Source organism: Gopherus flavomarginatus, chromosome 1 (genome assembly GCF_025201925.1).
Source record: "Gopherus flavomarginatus isolate rGopFla2 chromosome 1, rGopFla2.mat.asm, whole genome shotgun sequence".
Classification (NCBI taxonomy): Eukaryota; Metazoa; Chordata; order Testudines; family Testudinidae; genus Gopherus; species Gopherus flavomarginatus.
This window is the reverse complement of record NC_066617.1, coordinates 113,428,744-113,445,561: the sequence shown is the minus strand read 5'-3', so window position 1 is coordinate 113,445,561 and position 16,818 is coordinate 113,428,744. Positions and strand designations below refer to the sequence as shown.

Here is a 16,818-nt window from a genome sequence, read left to right as displayed (position 1 = left end):
TGCTGCTCTGGGGTTCCGGCTGCTGGCCGCTTGCCAGCCGTGGTCCCTTGCTGCCGCCCCACTCACCTTGCTTCCAGTTGGAGTTCCAGCGCAGGCCCCTTGCCAGACAGGATCCAGGCCTCCAGCCCTGCTCAGCCCTACCAGCCGCCAGCTCCACTCTCCTCAGCTGCCGATCTGGGGTTCCAGCCCATTAACAACTGATCACTCAGAAGCCTGTGTGCAGTTTAAAGTATCCAAAAACGCACCAGACATTTTAAAACTCACCAAGGAAAAGCAAAGGCAAGGATCACACTAAACTGAGAAGATCTGCATTTTAATTTAATTTTAAATAAAACTTCTGAAACATTCTGAAAACCTTGTTTACTTTACATATAACAGTAGTTTGGTTATATATTATAGACTTATAGACAGACCTTCTAAAAAATGTTAAAATGTATTACTAGCATGCGAAGCCTTAAATTAGAGTGTATAAATGAAGACTCGGCACACCACTGCTGAAAGGTTGCTGACCTCTGAATTAGACCTATTAGCTCTATTTTGGTTCAGGGCCATACAATTCAAATATCTGCATCCCACCACTCTACTTGCTAGTTTAATACTTCTGAATGAACAACAGGCTGATGCGTACAAGAATCCTGCTCTCTGCACAGTAAGTGGCCCAGTTTTCTGGATGCGGTAATGGGCCTCAGATTAGCTATAGGAATGTGCAAAATGAATAATACATTTACAAATCAGCAGGTGTCCTTTGCTCACCAGTCTTTGATGTTCCTTTTGGTCTTTAGTCTTTCTTTGTGACTCGAATATGAAATGAAAATTTCATTTTGGACATAGGCTTCTCATTCTCATGCCTTTGATGTGTGCTTAGGTGCTTTCCTCTGGTGCTAAATAGGCTGATCAGAATCCTGCGTTTTATTTTTCTTTTCTCTGAGAACAGCTTGGATTCCTTGGGCTTGATTCTTCAGCCTACTACATTCATTTTATGCTGGTATAAATCCACTGAAGTCAGTGGAGTAACACTAGGGTAATGGAAAGAATCAGGCCCCTTATTATAAAATAACAGGATTACACATCAAAGGTGTCAAGGTTTTTTCCCCACTTTGAACTTTAGGGTTCAAGAAGTGGGGACCTGCATGATCACTTTTAAGCTTAATTACTAGCTTAAATCTGGTACGCTGCTACCAGCCAGAAGTCTGTGTGTTGTACACCTTCTGTTCCCCCAAAACCTTCCCTGGGGAACCCAAGACCCAAACCCCTTGGGTCTTAAAACAAGGAGAAATTAACCATCCCCCTCTTTTTCCCCCCAGACTCTCCCCTCCCTGGGTTGCCTTGAGAGACTATACAGATCCAAACTCCTTGGATCTTAAATCAAAGAGGAATTAACCATTCTCCCCTTCCCTTTCCCCCCACCAAACCCTGGTGAGTTTAGACTCAATCCCTTGGATTCTAAAACCAAGGAAAATCAATCAGGTTCTTAAAAAGAAAGCTTTTAATTAAAGAAAGAAAAGGTAAAAATTATCTCTGTAAAATCAGGATGGAAAATGCTTTACAGGGTACTCACATTCATATAGACTAAAGGGACTCCCCCACAGCTTGAGATTCAAAGTTACAGCAAACAGAGGTAAAAATCCTTCCAGCAAAAAGACACATTTACAAGTTAAGAAAACAAACCTAAGACTAATCCGCATTTCCTGGCTATTACTTACTATTTTGAAACACAAAAGACTGATTCAGAAAGATTGGGAAGTCTGAGTGTATGTCTTGTCCCTCTCAGTCCCAAGAGTGAACAACAAACAAAACAAACAGCACAAACAAAGACTTCCCTCCACCAAGATTTGAAAGTATCTTGTCCCCCTATTGGTCCTTTAGTCAGGTGTCAGCCAGGTTCACTGAGCTTCTTAACCCTTTACAGGTAAAAGAGATATTAACCCTTAACTATCTGTTTATGACAAAAGGCATGAGAATTAGAAGTCTATGTCCAAAGAAAGACTAAAGGATAGAGGAGCTAGAATTTACAAGATTGGGATCATTTGAGGATGACTTGGTCTGTCTAAGGTCTTTTCTGTGCAATGATGATAATGATCTCACTACCCTGCATCTTGTACTATGGGTCACATTTTTGTCTTGATTTTGTCTTTGAATTTTTTCATGATAAGCTTTGACAAATCTGAATTTTGCGTAGAAGGACCTTTGGATCCAAACATCAACCAGATTTTAATTCTTGTTTATCAAATATTGTAATAAACTGATCCTGAGATACCTCACCCTCTCCCTTTTGTAGTGAGCAGGGATCTGGTGCCATTCATGGTAATAGATGGGATCTCATCCATTACTAAACCTCATCAGAGAAAATCTGATATATCATTCCTAATTTAAACTTTTTGTCTTTTATCCTCCAGCTTCCCCCTTCAGTAAGCAAACAGAGAACTCAGAAAAAAGAGATGGAGAAGAAACAGAAAGAAAGAATGATAAAGGCAAAAAAAATTAATCAAACTTGCTCATATATTCTTATTTCTTGGTTTACGTAATTCTTTTCTCTTTAAGATGTTTGAATAAATTTAATTGTTCAGAAAGTCTTGAGCCATAGTGCAGGCAGGCAACTTGCATACTTCTAACATCCATCTCCGGCAACATACCTCAGTCTTAATTTGAAATTTCCATGCTATTCCACTTCTGGGCCTCTCTTCCTATAATAGTAGAAATAAAGTTATTGTTCTGATAGTATGGGTTGTTATTTGTATCGCACTATGACTGTGCCACTGGTGCTTTACTGACATGTACGGACGTAAGGTCCCTGGGATCTTACAACCTAAAACACACAGTTAACATAATGGATAGTGACAACAGATCGTTGTGGGGAAGGGGATAGACACAACAGTAATGGATGGGAAGGAAATATAGCTTTTGGGAGAGTGATGTTTTTAAGTAAAGCTGATTGTATAAATTGTCTTATTTTATATTATTTGTATTAATTATGAATTAGTTATTTATTTAAATAATGTTCAGGTAACAGAGAAGGACATATAGCTTCAAAGAGAAGATAAATGGCAGTATGGTAGCTGAAATAAATGAGTTTTGGAGAGGAATGTGAAGTTGAGTAAGTGAGGAAAAGGCTGTCCCAGATATAGGATATCCGCTTTGGGCCTGATACAAAGCCTGTTGAAGTCAATGGAAGTCACTTTTTGTGCCAGCCGAAGGAAGGGGCAGGCATAGGAGTTACTCTCCCTTCAGCAGATACAGGCAGAGTAGCCAGAGAAGGAAGCAAGACTAGAGGATCATTGCACATTGGCAATCCCCAGTTGCTGGAACGGCCAGTGTAACTTACAGCAGGGACTGGAGAGGCACAGATTGGTCTCAGGATCAGGAAAGTTCAAGAAAGAGGATTTGCAGAGTGTCAGTGGACGAAATTTTAATGTGATTTTAGGATATAGTTCTTTATTTTAACACACATAGAAATGAAAGGTACAGCAGCATTCGTTTTAACCAGAGACTGCATAGTTTGGGAATTATCCTCTGTAGCTCAGTCCCATTGGCTATTTTACATTTACTCCATTTGCTCCTTTTGCTCCATGCTTGTTTTGAAGAACTAGCTTCTAATTCCACTTTTTTCTTCAGGTCCTCCTTCTCGTCTACCAAATAAAGAAGACTTGTGCATCTTCTTAGCACTCCATATGGAAAATGCACCAAACTGTCAAGAACCAACATGTAAATATGTTGGTAACAAACAAAAAAAACCAGATATCTTAAAAGTGAGTTGAGTGAATTCAGTATCTATTGTGCAGAATAAGAGAGGCCATGATGTTAATTAGGATTTTGACTATTACATATTGCTGATTGTGATTTTGACTGGTTAGGATTTTAACCTACAATATGCAGAACGTACAAGAAGCTCTGATAAATCAAAAACTCCTTTTATTTTTCCAAATTGCATAAATACTCGGTCCTTATGCCAGCCAATAGTGGTGGAATAGCCTTTAAACATATCACAACATTATCTGGTAAAGATTTCATATGAGTGAAGTGGTTTCCAAATCTTAGTATTTTCACATGGTCATGTAATGTTTAGTCTTACATGATCTCATCATAGTCCAAATTTGGTATATCATAAAACAAGCACACAGCACAGTTGATAGTATCTGTTTTAAAGTGGTTCAGAACCAGATGAGCAGAGATTTTGCAGGTTGGGGTTGAAGTTCACTGTCACTTGTGTACAGAAGGCTTGCAGAGAAAGTATCTGCCTCAAGCCAACTCTGATAGTTCCTCATTTTCAAAAGCACAAAATTCAGCCCCTCAAATCAGGAATTCTATATGTGATATTGTCTAGTATGTTCTGATATTGTTTAACGTGGGGCTGCAGAACTAGGAATAGTAAGCAGAATAGTTTGGCTATATTAGTACTAAATTATTGCAGTTCCCATCTATCTTTATGGAAATTGATGGATCTGTGTGTCTGTCTGAAGAAGAATTTCCAGACAGAAAGACTATTTTCCTTCTTTCTCACTAATTCTCCTTATTAAAAATGTCCAGGGTAAGCTCTTCGGGCTAGGGGTTGACATGTGTTATATGTTCGCACAGTGCCTGGTGCAATGGAGCTCAACTTCGTTGAGGTCTTTGGATACCACAGCAATATAAATGTTAAATAATACCAATAATATATTTGATAACATTTGGCTCTTGAAAAACTTAAGTTTGTAGCATAGTCTGCCTTAGTTTTCAAGGACAGAAATATAAAAGCAAGACTTTCATACTGAAGAAAGCTTTAAAATAAGTAATACTAAAATATATAATTCTTATCTATATTTTTAATCTCACTTACCTCTGTTTAAAATATTGTCCCTTAGCCAATATTTTCCTGTTTGGTCCTGCAGTGAAAGTATTGTGCTTGTTTCATCCCTGCAGTTGCAGAGGACGTAAATTGCACCTCAAGGGGCAGTTGCTCTGGGGGAGGGTTCACCATATTGGAAAGCAGTCAGTCATACAACTTCTACATTCCTGCATGAGATTCACCATGGGGAGCCAGCATAATTCTAGCTAGGACTGAGGGTGTGTCTTCACAGCACATTTAGCTTGAGTTATAACTTGAGTGATACCCCTAACCTGACTCCCATTCACATACCAGGCTCTTGCTTGAGTTAAGTGGTGCTTTAAGATCAAACTAGCTGTCACATCTAGCTAATGGTGAGCTGAAGCTCAAGTTATGCTGGAGTGAAGCTCAAACTAGTAATGCACTGGGGATGCAACCCCTTGAATTATAATAATGCATCAGCAGCTAATTCAATTATCTGTGCTGCTAGTCAGATCACTCGGTGTATCTCCAGTGTTGTTTTGAAGTATGGTCGCTTGCATTTAAACTAGGCAAGCTCGAGTGCAGTAATTTGAGTACACTAGAACTAACCGTTACAGTGAAGACAAGCCCTAATGGAGATTTCCCTGGAGAGGCATTGAATCAGCAGATCTCCTGGGTGCGTTAGACCCACCATCTTCCCAGTCAATTCCAAACATTTTCTGTGTTCTGCTAGCTGGCTGCACATGCCTCCACTCAGAAGGAAGTGTTGCAAGCAGTTTGCTTTGTTGAAATGGATATTGCCATCCTCTGTTTTAATTGGCAGGCTTAAACATAAGAACGTAAGAACGGCCATACTGGGTCAGACCAAAAATCCATCTAGCTCAGCATCCTGTCTTCCGACAGTGGCCAATGCTAGGTGCCCCAGAGGGAATGAACAAAACAGGTAATCATCAAGTGATCCATTCCCTGTCGCTCATTCCCAGCTTCTGGCAAACAGAGGCTAGGGACACCATCCCTGCCCATCCTGGCTAATAGCCATTGATGGACCTATCCCCCATGAATTTATCTAGTTCTTTTTTAAACCCTGTTATAGTCTTGGCCTTCACAACATCCTCTGGCAAGGAGTTCCACAGGTTGACTGTGTGTTGTGTGAAGAAATATTTCCTTTTATTTGTTTTAAAGATATTGTAAAAGCATTTTTTTGTAGTTTTTCAGAACTGGAATTGTCATCTGTGAAGCTAACAAACCGAAAAGGATTATCACAATGGACTGCTCCACTAAGGAGCTTCATGCTGTGCCAAGAGCATTATTAAGATTTCCAAATGCACTAGGAGGCTGTGAAGTTTACCTGTCTCGAATGCCTTGCATCAGGTGTGCAAAACTTTTGATTCAAGGTCAGTATCAGAGATACGATATTTGTAACTAACTGGCATCATACCTGTGAAAGGCTCACAGGTTGATAAAATAGTGATGTCAAGGGTTACTTCCTTTCCTTTCTACTCCTTTCCCATTCCTGCATGTCTTCTGCTGAATAACTCGTCCTATTGTTGAGTGATGGTTTAGCTAGAGAGGTAAGTCATCTTGTCCTCTTCAATTAACTTTCATACCACAATCCTGTTATTGAAACTGAGTGAGTAAATGAGTAAAATTAAAACCGAAACTGCAACCTTAACACTGACCAGAGGTGGCCTGCTGGAGGCTCAGGTTAGGAAAGTGGTGGTGTTGTTTTTTAACGTTTCCAGTCAGGTTGAAAATAGAGAGAGGTTGTATAGGAATAAATGTTGTAGAAATTGTGTTGACAGAAAGATTTTAGGCATTTATGGTGGACATGTTCAGTCCTTAGAGAGTATTAGGATGCAATTTCTAACCTGATAATTCTAATTGTTGGATATTATTACCAAATGATCCTTTGGCAAGCCTTCTGGGGCTTCCTAGAAGAAATGGTCACACTCAAAGAAATAAAAATTCATCTCTCATCTGCTTGCAGCTGCTAAGCTACTGATAACCTCTGATTGGAAAAAGAAAAATAATACAAACCTAGAGGAATACTATAAAAAAATTAAGGGAGGATGTTGCTATGGAAAAATTAATGTATCAATTTTGCCCAGCAAAAAAGGCAGAAGACAAATAGTTAAATATTTGGTTGCCATTTATTCAAGTGCATTTGCCTGCAAAAAAACAAACAAACAAAACCTAATCAACAACAACAAAACCCAAACACAAAACCATATAGAACCTATTTAATATTTTTTAATATTAGCATTTGATAGTCACACCTGGTTTGATAAATATGAGTTATCTATAGTTTCACTCAGTTTAATCACATCACGTGAAACAATGCTTCCTGGATGGTCTAAAGAGATTCACTTTACAATATGGTAACACCGTGCTAAATAGAAAGGAATCGTATATATCTTTAGTCCAATCACAGTTAAGTATTGACCACCTTTTAAACAAATAGAAACATCAAGATCTACTTGACTAAGCTGAATTTTAAATGGAATTATGTTTCTAAGATTTATAGTGGTGAAATTAATTTTAATATATACATTTCTGTGAGCATTAAAATGGATTATTTATATGTGTGGGCAGTTCCATCTTTAGGGTTGTACTGACATTTCCATTTACAGTGGCAACAAAGTTCTTAAAATAAATATCACAAAGTAAGTACCTGGTTTCATGTTATGTCTATAATTCAAAAGGTGTCAATTTTTAAAATTTCTATTAATAATAATTTGTTTTGCTTCAAGGCTTCTGTTTTATTGTTGATTGAGCTATGTTTTCAATTTACTGAATGTGTTCAGTGAAGAGGATATATTATGTCTGAGATTAATAGGAAGATCTAGATTGTTAATGACATAGTTGTTAATTTCTCATTTTTTCATGTTTGTGTAGCTGGTGCTGTACATAGAGGGTGATGATGATGATGATGATTTATTTGTAGTGCAGTAGTACCTAGGAACACTAGTCATGGACCAGGCCCCCTTTTGTGTATTAGGCGTAACTGCCTCACACTGCTGTTCTCATGATAATAAATAATAATACATGAAAAAGTATAACTAATATAATTACTTCCAGTACTGCTTTAATTTTACTAGTTAAGAAAATGTGTCCACTTTATTATATTTCTTTTAAAATATTATCTTACATCTATTTTTCTTCATGCAGCTCAAGTTTCTCAGGTGTATTACTGGCCTAATCTTGAAATACAAACAACAGAAGTAAATCTGAAGAAAATTGAAATGGAAGCTGAACATGTTGATAACATCTTTAGGGAAAGCTATATCACTTCAGCAGTCTACATACCAATATTAGATGTTGAAATGGTGAAGCGAAGGATTTTTCCACGAACAGGGTCACCTCCAGTTGATAAGAGCACCACTCCTGTTACCTCTGTATATAATAGTTTATCATCAACTAAACTTTTAGAAATACTTAACCTGACACACATTAAAAAAGATAAATCATTCCAACAATCATATGAAGATGATATTAATAAAGCAATGGAATCTTTTCAGACACTGGCAGGTGGCATTGATACCGAAATAAAGGAAAATAATTTTCAAGAGGATAAACATGCCATTGAAAAACAGCCCAAGTATACTCATGCATTGCAACTCTGTAACTTACTAGCAGCCAGAAATGGTAAGTGAATGATTAGTACTAAGGTAAAGTCAGTAAGTACTGTAATATGATATAGGAAAGATATGAGTTCAGGAATTTATAGTCCTGGGTAGTAGAGAATTATATATATTTAATGTGAGTGAAGCTGTAACACTGAGTTCTGTGACCTTATTCATGGTAATGACTTTCAAGGAAGCTGTGCATGCATTTAGCTAACTTGTTACACTAGAGGTGAAATATTACAGTGGTATCACCTGTGTTAGAAAATTAGCCTGTGGTATGCAGACCAGATTAAATTAATTATACGTCAATATAGAACCAATACAGGTCATCTGAAAAAATACTTTCAAGGCTGGTAGTAGAGATCGGCAAAAATATCCATTACAAAGGACCAGATTGCACCTTAAACCCTAGACCAGCTTGTATTTGGTGAAGAGCCATGCTGCACTACCAAGAATTCCATGCAGAATTATGCCCCAAAGAAGCACAATGCTTCCTAGAGGTCCATGGTGAGCAAGGGAAGAACATCCATTCCACTAACCTCTAGGAGGAAGGCTCATATTTTATCTTTGACTAAACAGCAAGTACATGACCCTACCTTCACCTGCACCCCTTTTGTGGTTTCTAGTACCTCAGGGGGTGCTATTAGACAGTCGTTCTTGTGCTCTGAGTGCAGACACTACAGTTATGGCTGCTCCCTTGCCCACTCTTTTGCTCCCACTCTTGTGCACTCACACAAGATGTCGGACATATTGGTCCAACATATATTTTTTTATTCAGATTTTCCTGGTTTTGAGTCCATTAAACATTTGCAAATTTGGAGTAATTTTATAACAGTTTTAAAACAATTCTGAGACAATATTACTTTTTTGCATTTCAAGCTGGGTTGGCTGGCTGTGATTGGTCATACTCATAGACTTTTAAGGCCAGAAGGGACCATTATGATTACCTAGTCTGACTTCCTGCACATTGCAGACCACAGAACCTCATCCACCCACTCCTGTAATAGACTCCTAACCTCTGGCTGAGTTACTGAAGTCCTCAAATATTGATTTAAATACTTCAGGTTACACTAGCTTAAACCTGCAAGTGACCCCATACCCCATGCTGCAGAGAAAGACGAAAAACCCCAGGGTTGTATTGTATTGGTTTTGCTTCACTGAGTGGATGAGTTCACCTTTTGTAGTGAGAAGGCTTAGCAGAAACCATTATGACTCACTTTCTCAGGTGGAGATAGTATTTTTTATGCTTTTTCTGAGATACAGGGAGATACAATAAATGTTGGAATGAGCAGCAAGGAGTGCTACAGGAATTTAACAGATCATTGGTACTTCTACTCAAGAAGACACCACCAGGTGGGGGGGTAGAGGTGGATTGCATAGGGACATAGGTCTGTGTGGGCTGAAGTCTTTCAGGGAATCAACTCTGGAATGTGCTGATTCACCACATCCCTGGATAGTCTTCACTGCTGGTGCTGATATGGAGCCCTCACTGCAACTTAACACTTTCTTTCCTGGGTTGAATCCCCTTTGGAGGGCAGTAGTTGTAATAGCAACCTCTTCTGGCTCAGGAAGGTGTACTTGCATATATTTGCACCAACAGGGTGAATCACATTCTCAGACTTTGTTGGTAGCTTCACTATTTGATTTTTTTTCATGCCAGACAGTCCTAATACTGGAGTGGGGACACTGATCTACAGGAAAGAAGACATTGTAAGTACCTTATATGCAGCCCAAGAACTATTAATATTAGTCTGGATACAGTTTGAAAATGATGAGGAAAACCCCTCAGTCTCACGGTCAAATATTCATTTTTGATACAAACATTAATCTATTATAGCTGATTGTCACATTAAACTTTTGCTTGTAGGATTTTTGTGCAATGTATTGTGATGCATAGAAATATTTAAAAGAGCTCAAGTCTGCCATAGATATGCATTGTATTTCTGTGGGGTTTCCTCAGTATTATTTATGTAAGTGAGCAAGTTAATTCTACTGACATAAATAACGATTCTTAAAAACTCTCCTACACTACCCCTCCCCATGCAAGTCAAAATCTGAAAGGATTTTAAAGACAATTAAACTTGCACAAGGAGCAAATTACCCACATAGTCATATTTCCACATGACTATTTTTAACAGAGTATAAAAAATAATCAAACATTCAGATAGAATATAATAAGGCTTATGAAATGTGCAGCTGCAGTCTTCCAGAGACCTTAGAACTTATTGTCTTAGTACACCAATAGCACTACTAATATTTCACACAATTACACGTGCTGAGATGTAACATGGTGTAGCTGACTGAGGATGGGACTAGGACTAAGGAATGCACTTTTGAGGTCCATTACCAAGTCGGTGGAGTCACAACACTGTGAGATCAGAATTAGGCCCTCTGTGTCTGTGTCTCCATGTGAAGAATACAGATAAAAATACTTCCTGACCTACTTCGAAGGAATGTTGTGATGATTAATTATTTAATGTCTACACAGTGCTTGGCTTGTGCCAAGCCTCCTCTATGTGATACATATTATTACTAATCAGCTGACTTCCCTGCATTCCAGTCCTGCTACACTCATGCAATCTCTACAGTATAAATACTTGCAAAATGAATAAATAATTCCACCTCAGTTGGGCAAATACCGCAGTCTTGCTTAAATTTTTAAATTGTTCACTTCATGGACCACAATCTTTTTTGCATTTGGCTTCATGACTAATCAGGTTTTACTGAGATGTCTGTTCATGGAAAGCAAACTTCAAATTTGCATGAACAAGATTTCATGGAAATTGAAAAAAAAATTGTCCTAAAAACAGGATTTGCTGTTAGGAACTGTAACCCTGACTGGGACTTCAGATACATTTAGTATTCATGATTCAAAAACCAAACATTTTGCAAGATGGAAACCTACGTGCTCAAAGAATAACAACGAGCTGATCAAAGAGCACAACAATACAGCAATTCCTGTGGAAGTCAGTGACAATCTTTGGGATTTGGATTGGGCCTAAATGCATCAGAGTCCTGGGAAAGTATTCTTTTTGTTTATTTTTGCCTGGTGTTGTTATAGGTCGCTGTTGGCTACAATGGATTTCCAAAAGGGACAGCGAATAGTCTGTTTGCACAGAAGGATGATGGTAGTTGTGACCAGCATGCAATCATCTGTGCAGAAGCTAATGCAATTATTCTAAGGTAGGAAGTGTGAGGAATGGTAGCATGAAAGAGGAAGGAGGTGGTGGCAGAGGGTGTGTACGTGGGAGGTGGAGAGTGTGGAGGAAGGGGTAGAATGGGGGCAAATTTCACTAGGGGTGAGGAGGAGGATGCAGATGTGAAACCTAAATTTGTGTGAGTGGGAGGAGATAGGGGAAGAGGAGTAGATAGACCTGATGAGATCTGTAGAGATGTGAGAGTAACAAGGGAGAGGAAATGGAGACCGTGGGGAAAGGGGGAGGGAGGATGATGATGGATGCTATGATGTATAAGAGGGGTGTGGTGAGAGCCATGGATGAATGGTGGATGGACACGATTACAAAAAGGTACTCTAGAGTATGTTACCTCACCCTACTAGAGAAGGGGGAGGAAGGTAGCTGAGCTAGGACACTGGGAGGATCTGGGTGGTGGTGGGTTGGGGGTGGTGGTGAGGACAGGAGTATTATCTCTACAGTGCTGGGAGCACACAGCTGAAAGGAGGACCATGCAGACTCCTCTTTGGATAGAGCCTATGCAACCTCATTCCATCACTTCCCATGGCAGTGAGTCCACAGCATATCCTGAGTCTTAGCCATGGTGCTGAGGTTCCTTACTAATCTCCTTTGGTCAGTGGCAGAGGAAGAGAAGGAAGAAGAACTCGCTTTAGATACGCTAAGAGAAATAACTTCAACCAACAAAGAGCTAATTTATAAAAACAACAGTGTTTTTGTCTTTTACAGAACTGATGATGATCTGAGTGACACTGAATTAATCACCACATGTGAGCCCTGTAGTGTCTGTGAAAACCTAATTAAAGCAATGAAGATAAAGAAAATCATTTGGCCTAATCGAGATGGAAAAGTAGGTAGCAGAAAATTTACAGCAAAAAGCCATGTGTCACAGTTACAGGGCTAACTGCAACTCTGCCCCTTCTCTTAGTGCACAGACCTTGTGACTACCTCTCTTCAGGTGGAATCACATGATTTTCTCACTCTCAAATGGTCCTAGGCTGCAGTACCCTGTTTACCAAACATATTTACCCAGCAGGTCCTAGTGGGTTTAATATCTGCTGTTCTTCCCTTTGGAAGCCTATGACCTTCTGGTTACAGTGACCTTTGTAAAAAAGAGTATTGTTTATTTAACTAAAGCCAAAGCACTTAAGAGAAAAGGATCTTAAAATTAACCAAGGGGCCCTTGAAAGGTCTAGCTTGTCCCAGACAGCCCTGGTTCACCTTAGCTCTCGCTCCCCCCGAGAGCAAATCGTATTGTCCTCTTGTGTTCGCAGGCTCGCCTGAAACTAGTGGATAAGTATTTGGCATGGCTCAGCTGTGCCTCTGCTGCTGTTACCTGTGCAGCTATGACTACACAGCTATTTAAATTTGCACTTGCTCACTGAGAGCAAGTGCTAGTATGTGTATACAAGCAGGGGAATCACACCCCGAGCTCATAGCGTAAACGTAGTCCCAGTCAACCATTGGTTCCCTGACCCCCTCCCCTCTTGGTAATCCATCTTTCGTCTCATTTCCTTTAGAAATCTCCTCCAACTCCTACTTTTACAGTGGCATTAGGAGAGGCATTTATCAGCCTTCTTGATGGAGTGTGTCATAGCAATTTTCACAAGCTCTGTATGGTACCCCAGAGAATATTGTGCCCTATAGATAAGCCCCTTCATTTTCCATTTAAACCAATTTTTACCGAAAAATTTCTGGGTTTTACAAAAAGTATTACTCAGTTTTTTTTCTGATTTTTCACCCTACTTTTGTATCATTCAAATACATACAAAATAATTTGTTTTATTAGGAAAATACAATATATTGCATGAGATATACGTATTACAATAATGCATTAGTATGTGTGTATATGCCAAGCTGCCTGTTGAAGTAAGGCTATGTATTAGTATAGAACAGTGTTTCCCAAACTTGAGGTGCCGCTTGTTCAAGGAAAGCCCCTGGCTGGCATGGCCAGTTTGCTTACGTGCCTCTCCAGGCCAATGGGGGCTGCCTGGAGCGGCGAACCACGGCCAGTGGGATCCGTGATCAGCCGAACCTGCGGACGCGGCAGGTAAACAAACCGGCCTGGCCCGCCAGGGGCTTTCCCTGAACAAGTTGCGTCCAAAGTTCGGGAAACGCTGGTATAGAAGATGCACACAATAAAGAAACAGGCACACACGCAAGCTCAGAAATGCGTGTGCATCTGAATGTACTGATGAAGCTCACACCCACCACATACACATTTCAAGCTATTAGCAGATAATGGTTTAAAGATTTGACACATGAAAATGGGAAGAAAATGAAAATCTATATTGGAATACATTTCAGAACACAAGGAAGTATTTGAAAGTTAAAAAAAAAACAAAAACAGGAGAAAAGGATGAAATTGAGTGTATGCGCTGCAAATGGTGTGGCCCAATTATTAAATGTAATATTTATAGGCTAATAGTTCTAAGTCTACAACTGTCAATTGTTTATTCAAATGAAAAGTTTTATCTGGGGATTACAGAGACGTTGTTTTCTTAAACTCAGAGGTGGCATTGTGTTTTGAGTTCTGTTTTAGTTCTGCAGAAAACCACATTGATGAACGAAATTCAAAGCATTAATCTACTGAATACCTTTCCCCCCTGTCTTTCTGTCCACCAAAATAAACCCTGATATTTACCCAGAAAAATTATTAATAACTTTTTGCACTGATTTTCACCTTTTTTGTGGTAATAAACTGATAAATTCCTGGGAATTAATTAAATAAAAATTAAATTAAATTAAATTAAAACTGCAAATGAAGGGCCCTACCTATACAATACATGAAACTGGAAATTTCCAGTGGTGATACCTAGCAGAATGCTTGGCAGATCTCTCCTCTTACAAGATGGGGAAATTCAAACAAGGGCTGTCTGAACATATGTGGAAAGTTTTATTTTAATATTTAACAAAGGCACCAGTGCATTTATTTGCATATGTAATCATAGTGCATTAAGGACCTGATCCTGCAATATTGAGGTTAGTGGTAGTTTTACCATTGACTTCAGTGGTTACAGGACCAGGTGCTACGATTTCCATTTCATGGTGTAATGATTTTTAGCTAGCCAAAGACATTAAATTCAAACAAAAGCTTTATAACTGAAATTACCTAGGCACAAAAATCTGGAAATTCCATGATACGGAATGTGATTTTCCCCTGCACACCCTCTCCATGGCCAGCCACCTTGCATGATAAAACCATGGAGGTTTTGCTGTATTTTAGAGTTTTCTACTTTGGAAGGGGGCAGGGTTTGGTCTTGTATACGCATCCGTGGCTCAGTTGCAGCTGCTGTGGGAAACATAACTGAATTTTCTGACCTTGGTGCTTGTTAAATGTGTGTCAGCTATGATGTTCCATTAACAGTATTTCATTTTATATTTAATAGAGTGAATTAGGACTGTGATTTGGAGTCACAGTCTCAATCTTGCAGAGATTTAACTTTGTGGGACTATGTTCACAAATCATTCCATGACTGGGACCAGAGGGCTTGATTCTGCAGTCACTTCCTATATACGGATATTCCTATAGTATAATTATTAAAGTAGAATGAGGACTTCTTTTTTCTGAAGATAATATAGCTCATTGAACTAAGATCTTTTTTTAATGACTGTATAAATGATTCTGTAGAGTCATTTCAGCACAAGAATTAATGTACGCAGCTCTCTAGCCTGGTTAGAGTTTGAAATAAAACTATTTGACATTCAACAACTCATGATAGTTACTATTATGCCCCACTATGAAATGAATCCAGACAATTATTTTAAAAATTCCCTTCAGCACAACAAGCTACTAAATCAGGGATCAGCAACCTTTGGCATGTGGCTCGCCAGGGTAAGCCCCCTGCCAGGCTGGATCAGTTTGTTTACCCGCCGCATCCACAGGTTCGGCCAATTGCAGCTCCCACTGGCCATGGTTTGTCGTTCCAGGCCAATGGGGGCTGCGGGAAGCAGTGGCCAACACATCCCTCGGCCCACGCCGCTTCCCACAGCCCCCATTGGCCTGGGAGGGCGAACTGCAGCCAGTGGGAGCCGCAATTGGCCGAACCCGCGGAAGCGGCAGGTGGTAAAACCAGCCCAGCCCACCAGGGGACTTACCATGGCGATCCACATGCCAAAGGTTGCTGATCCTTGTACTAAATAGTCCCACTTTTCATTAGAAAAGTGAAATGTTCAATATTTTCCATTCACTTATTCTCTTTTTTTTCTTCTAGAAGCAACCAGAACATGCAACTAAAGATCCAACAGGTAGGCAACTATATAAAATATGAGCTTATATTAAATGCATGAAAATACTGTCTTAGGCCCTGATTGGTAAATACATAACTTTACATATGCAGAGACCCATTTTGTTTAAAGACACTTGTCACATATGTAAAGTTACTCCTTTGCATAAATGTTCACAGCAGAGTTGCCTTTTCAATTCAGCCTTTTATTCTCTTTTTGTGAGAGAGGGACAGTCCTTTTATCTAGCATCAGTACATGAGCACTATCAAAGCTATTTAGGAGACTTTCTATTTTTGTATACTATTGTTTCTTTCTCAAATTGTATCCCATCCTGTTGCCCCGCCAGTGAACTCTCCCCTGAGAAGTTAGTTGGTGCTAACTTATATGTTCAAAAAAAGTAAAGAGGACCTTGAGAATCAGAACAGTTTAATCTTTCTGTAGGCACATGAGTTCACAAAGTAAACAACTTGAGCTCCTGCTCCTCCTCATTTCAGATGCACATTAACTTCTGTCATACTTGTTATAGTCTTACTTTTACTTACTGTGATTTATTAACATACATTTGCTTAATCATGAAAGCAATGATACATAAAATAGTCAAGTTAATGTAGAAACACCAAGTCATGTAGAAAGATGAAGTAGTTTATTCCTTTAATAAATATGCAACTCCTGTTAACATTAGTAGGTTGTGCATAACATTAATGAGAACTGCTGATATATATCAAGAGAAATGTCTGATTTGCAAAAATTTTGCAACTGTTTCTGCAGCATTTTGTAGAACTACTGTGTTTTTCAGTGCTATCTTGATACACATTTGCCTTATATTATTGTATTTCCATATGTTTGTAAATACGGTACAAATTTAAGTATCAAACTCTTGAGGTGGATGGACTCCATGGCTTTGGAGACTGACACTTAACTGCTTTCTGAGTGTATATTGCCTAAACATACTAATACTTTAAATTTTCCCCCACATGGAATCCCACATTCA

At 39.1% G+C, this 16,818-nt stretch overlaps 1 protein-coding gene across 1 annotated transcript in view; it reads left to right on the top strand.

Annotated features, from left to right (window-relative positions):
• Positions 1 to 16,818, top strand: part of LOC127031540 (uncharacterized) — a 53,166-nt gene that overhangs the window by 25,477 nt on the left and 10,871 nt on the right. The window contains exons 11-18 of the mRNA XM_050918471.1: positions 2,397 to 2,471; positions 3,613 to 3,746; positions 5,991 to 6,177; positions 7,952 to 8,428; positions 10,070 to 10,119; positions 11,471 to 11,592; positions 12,330 to 12,450; positions 15,815 to 15,848. Of these exons, the coding sequence (XP_050774428.1) occupies positions 2,397 to 2,471; positions 3,613 to 3,746; positions 5,991 to 6,177; positions 7,952 to 8,428; positions 10,070 to 10,119; positions 11,471 to 11,592; positions 12,330 to 12,450; positions 15,815 to 15,848 (1,200 nt within the window). The remainder of the gene's footprint in view (positions 1 to 2,396; positions 2,472 to 3,612; positions 3,747 to 5,990; positions 6,178 to 7,951; positions 8,429 to 10,069; positions 10,120 to 11,470; positions 11,593 to 12,329; positions 12,451 to 15,814; positions 15,849 to 16,818) is intronic.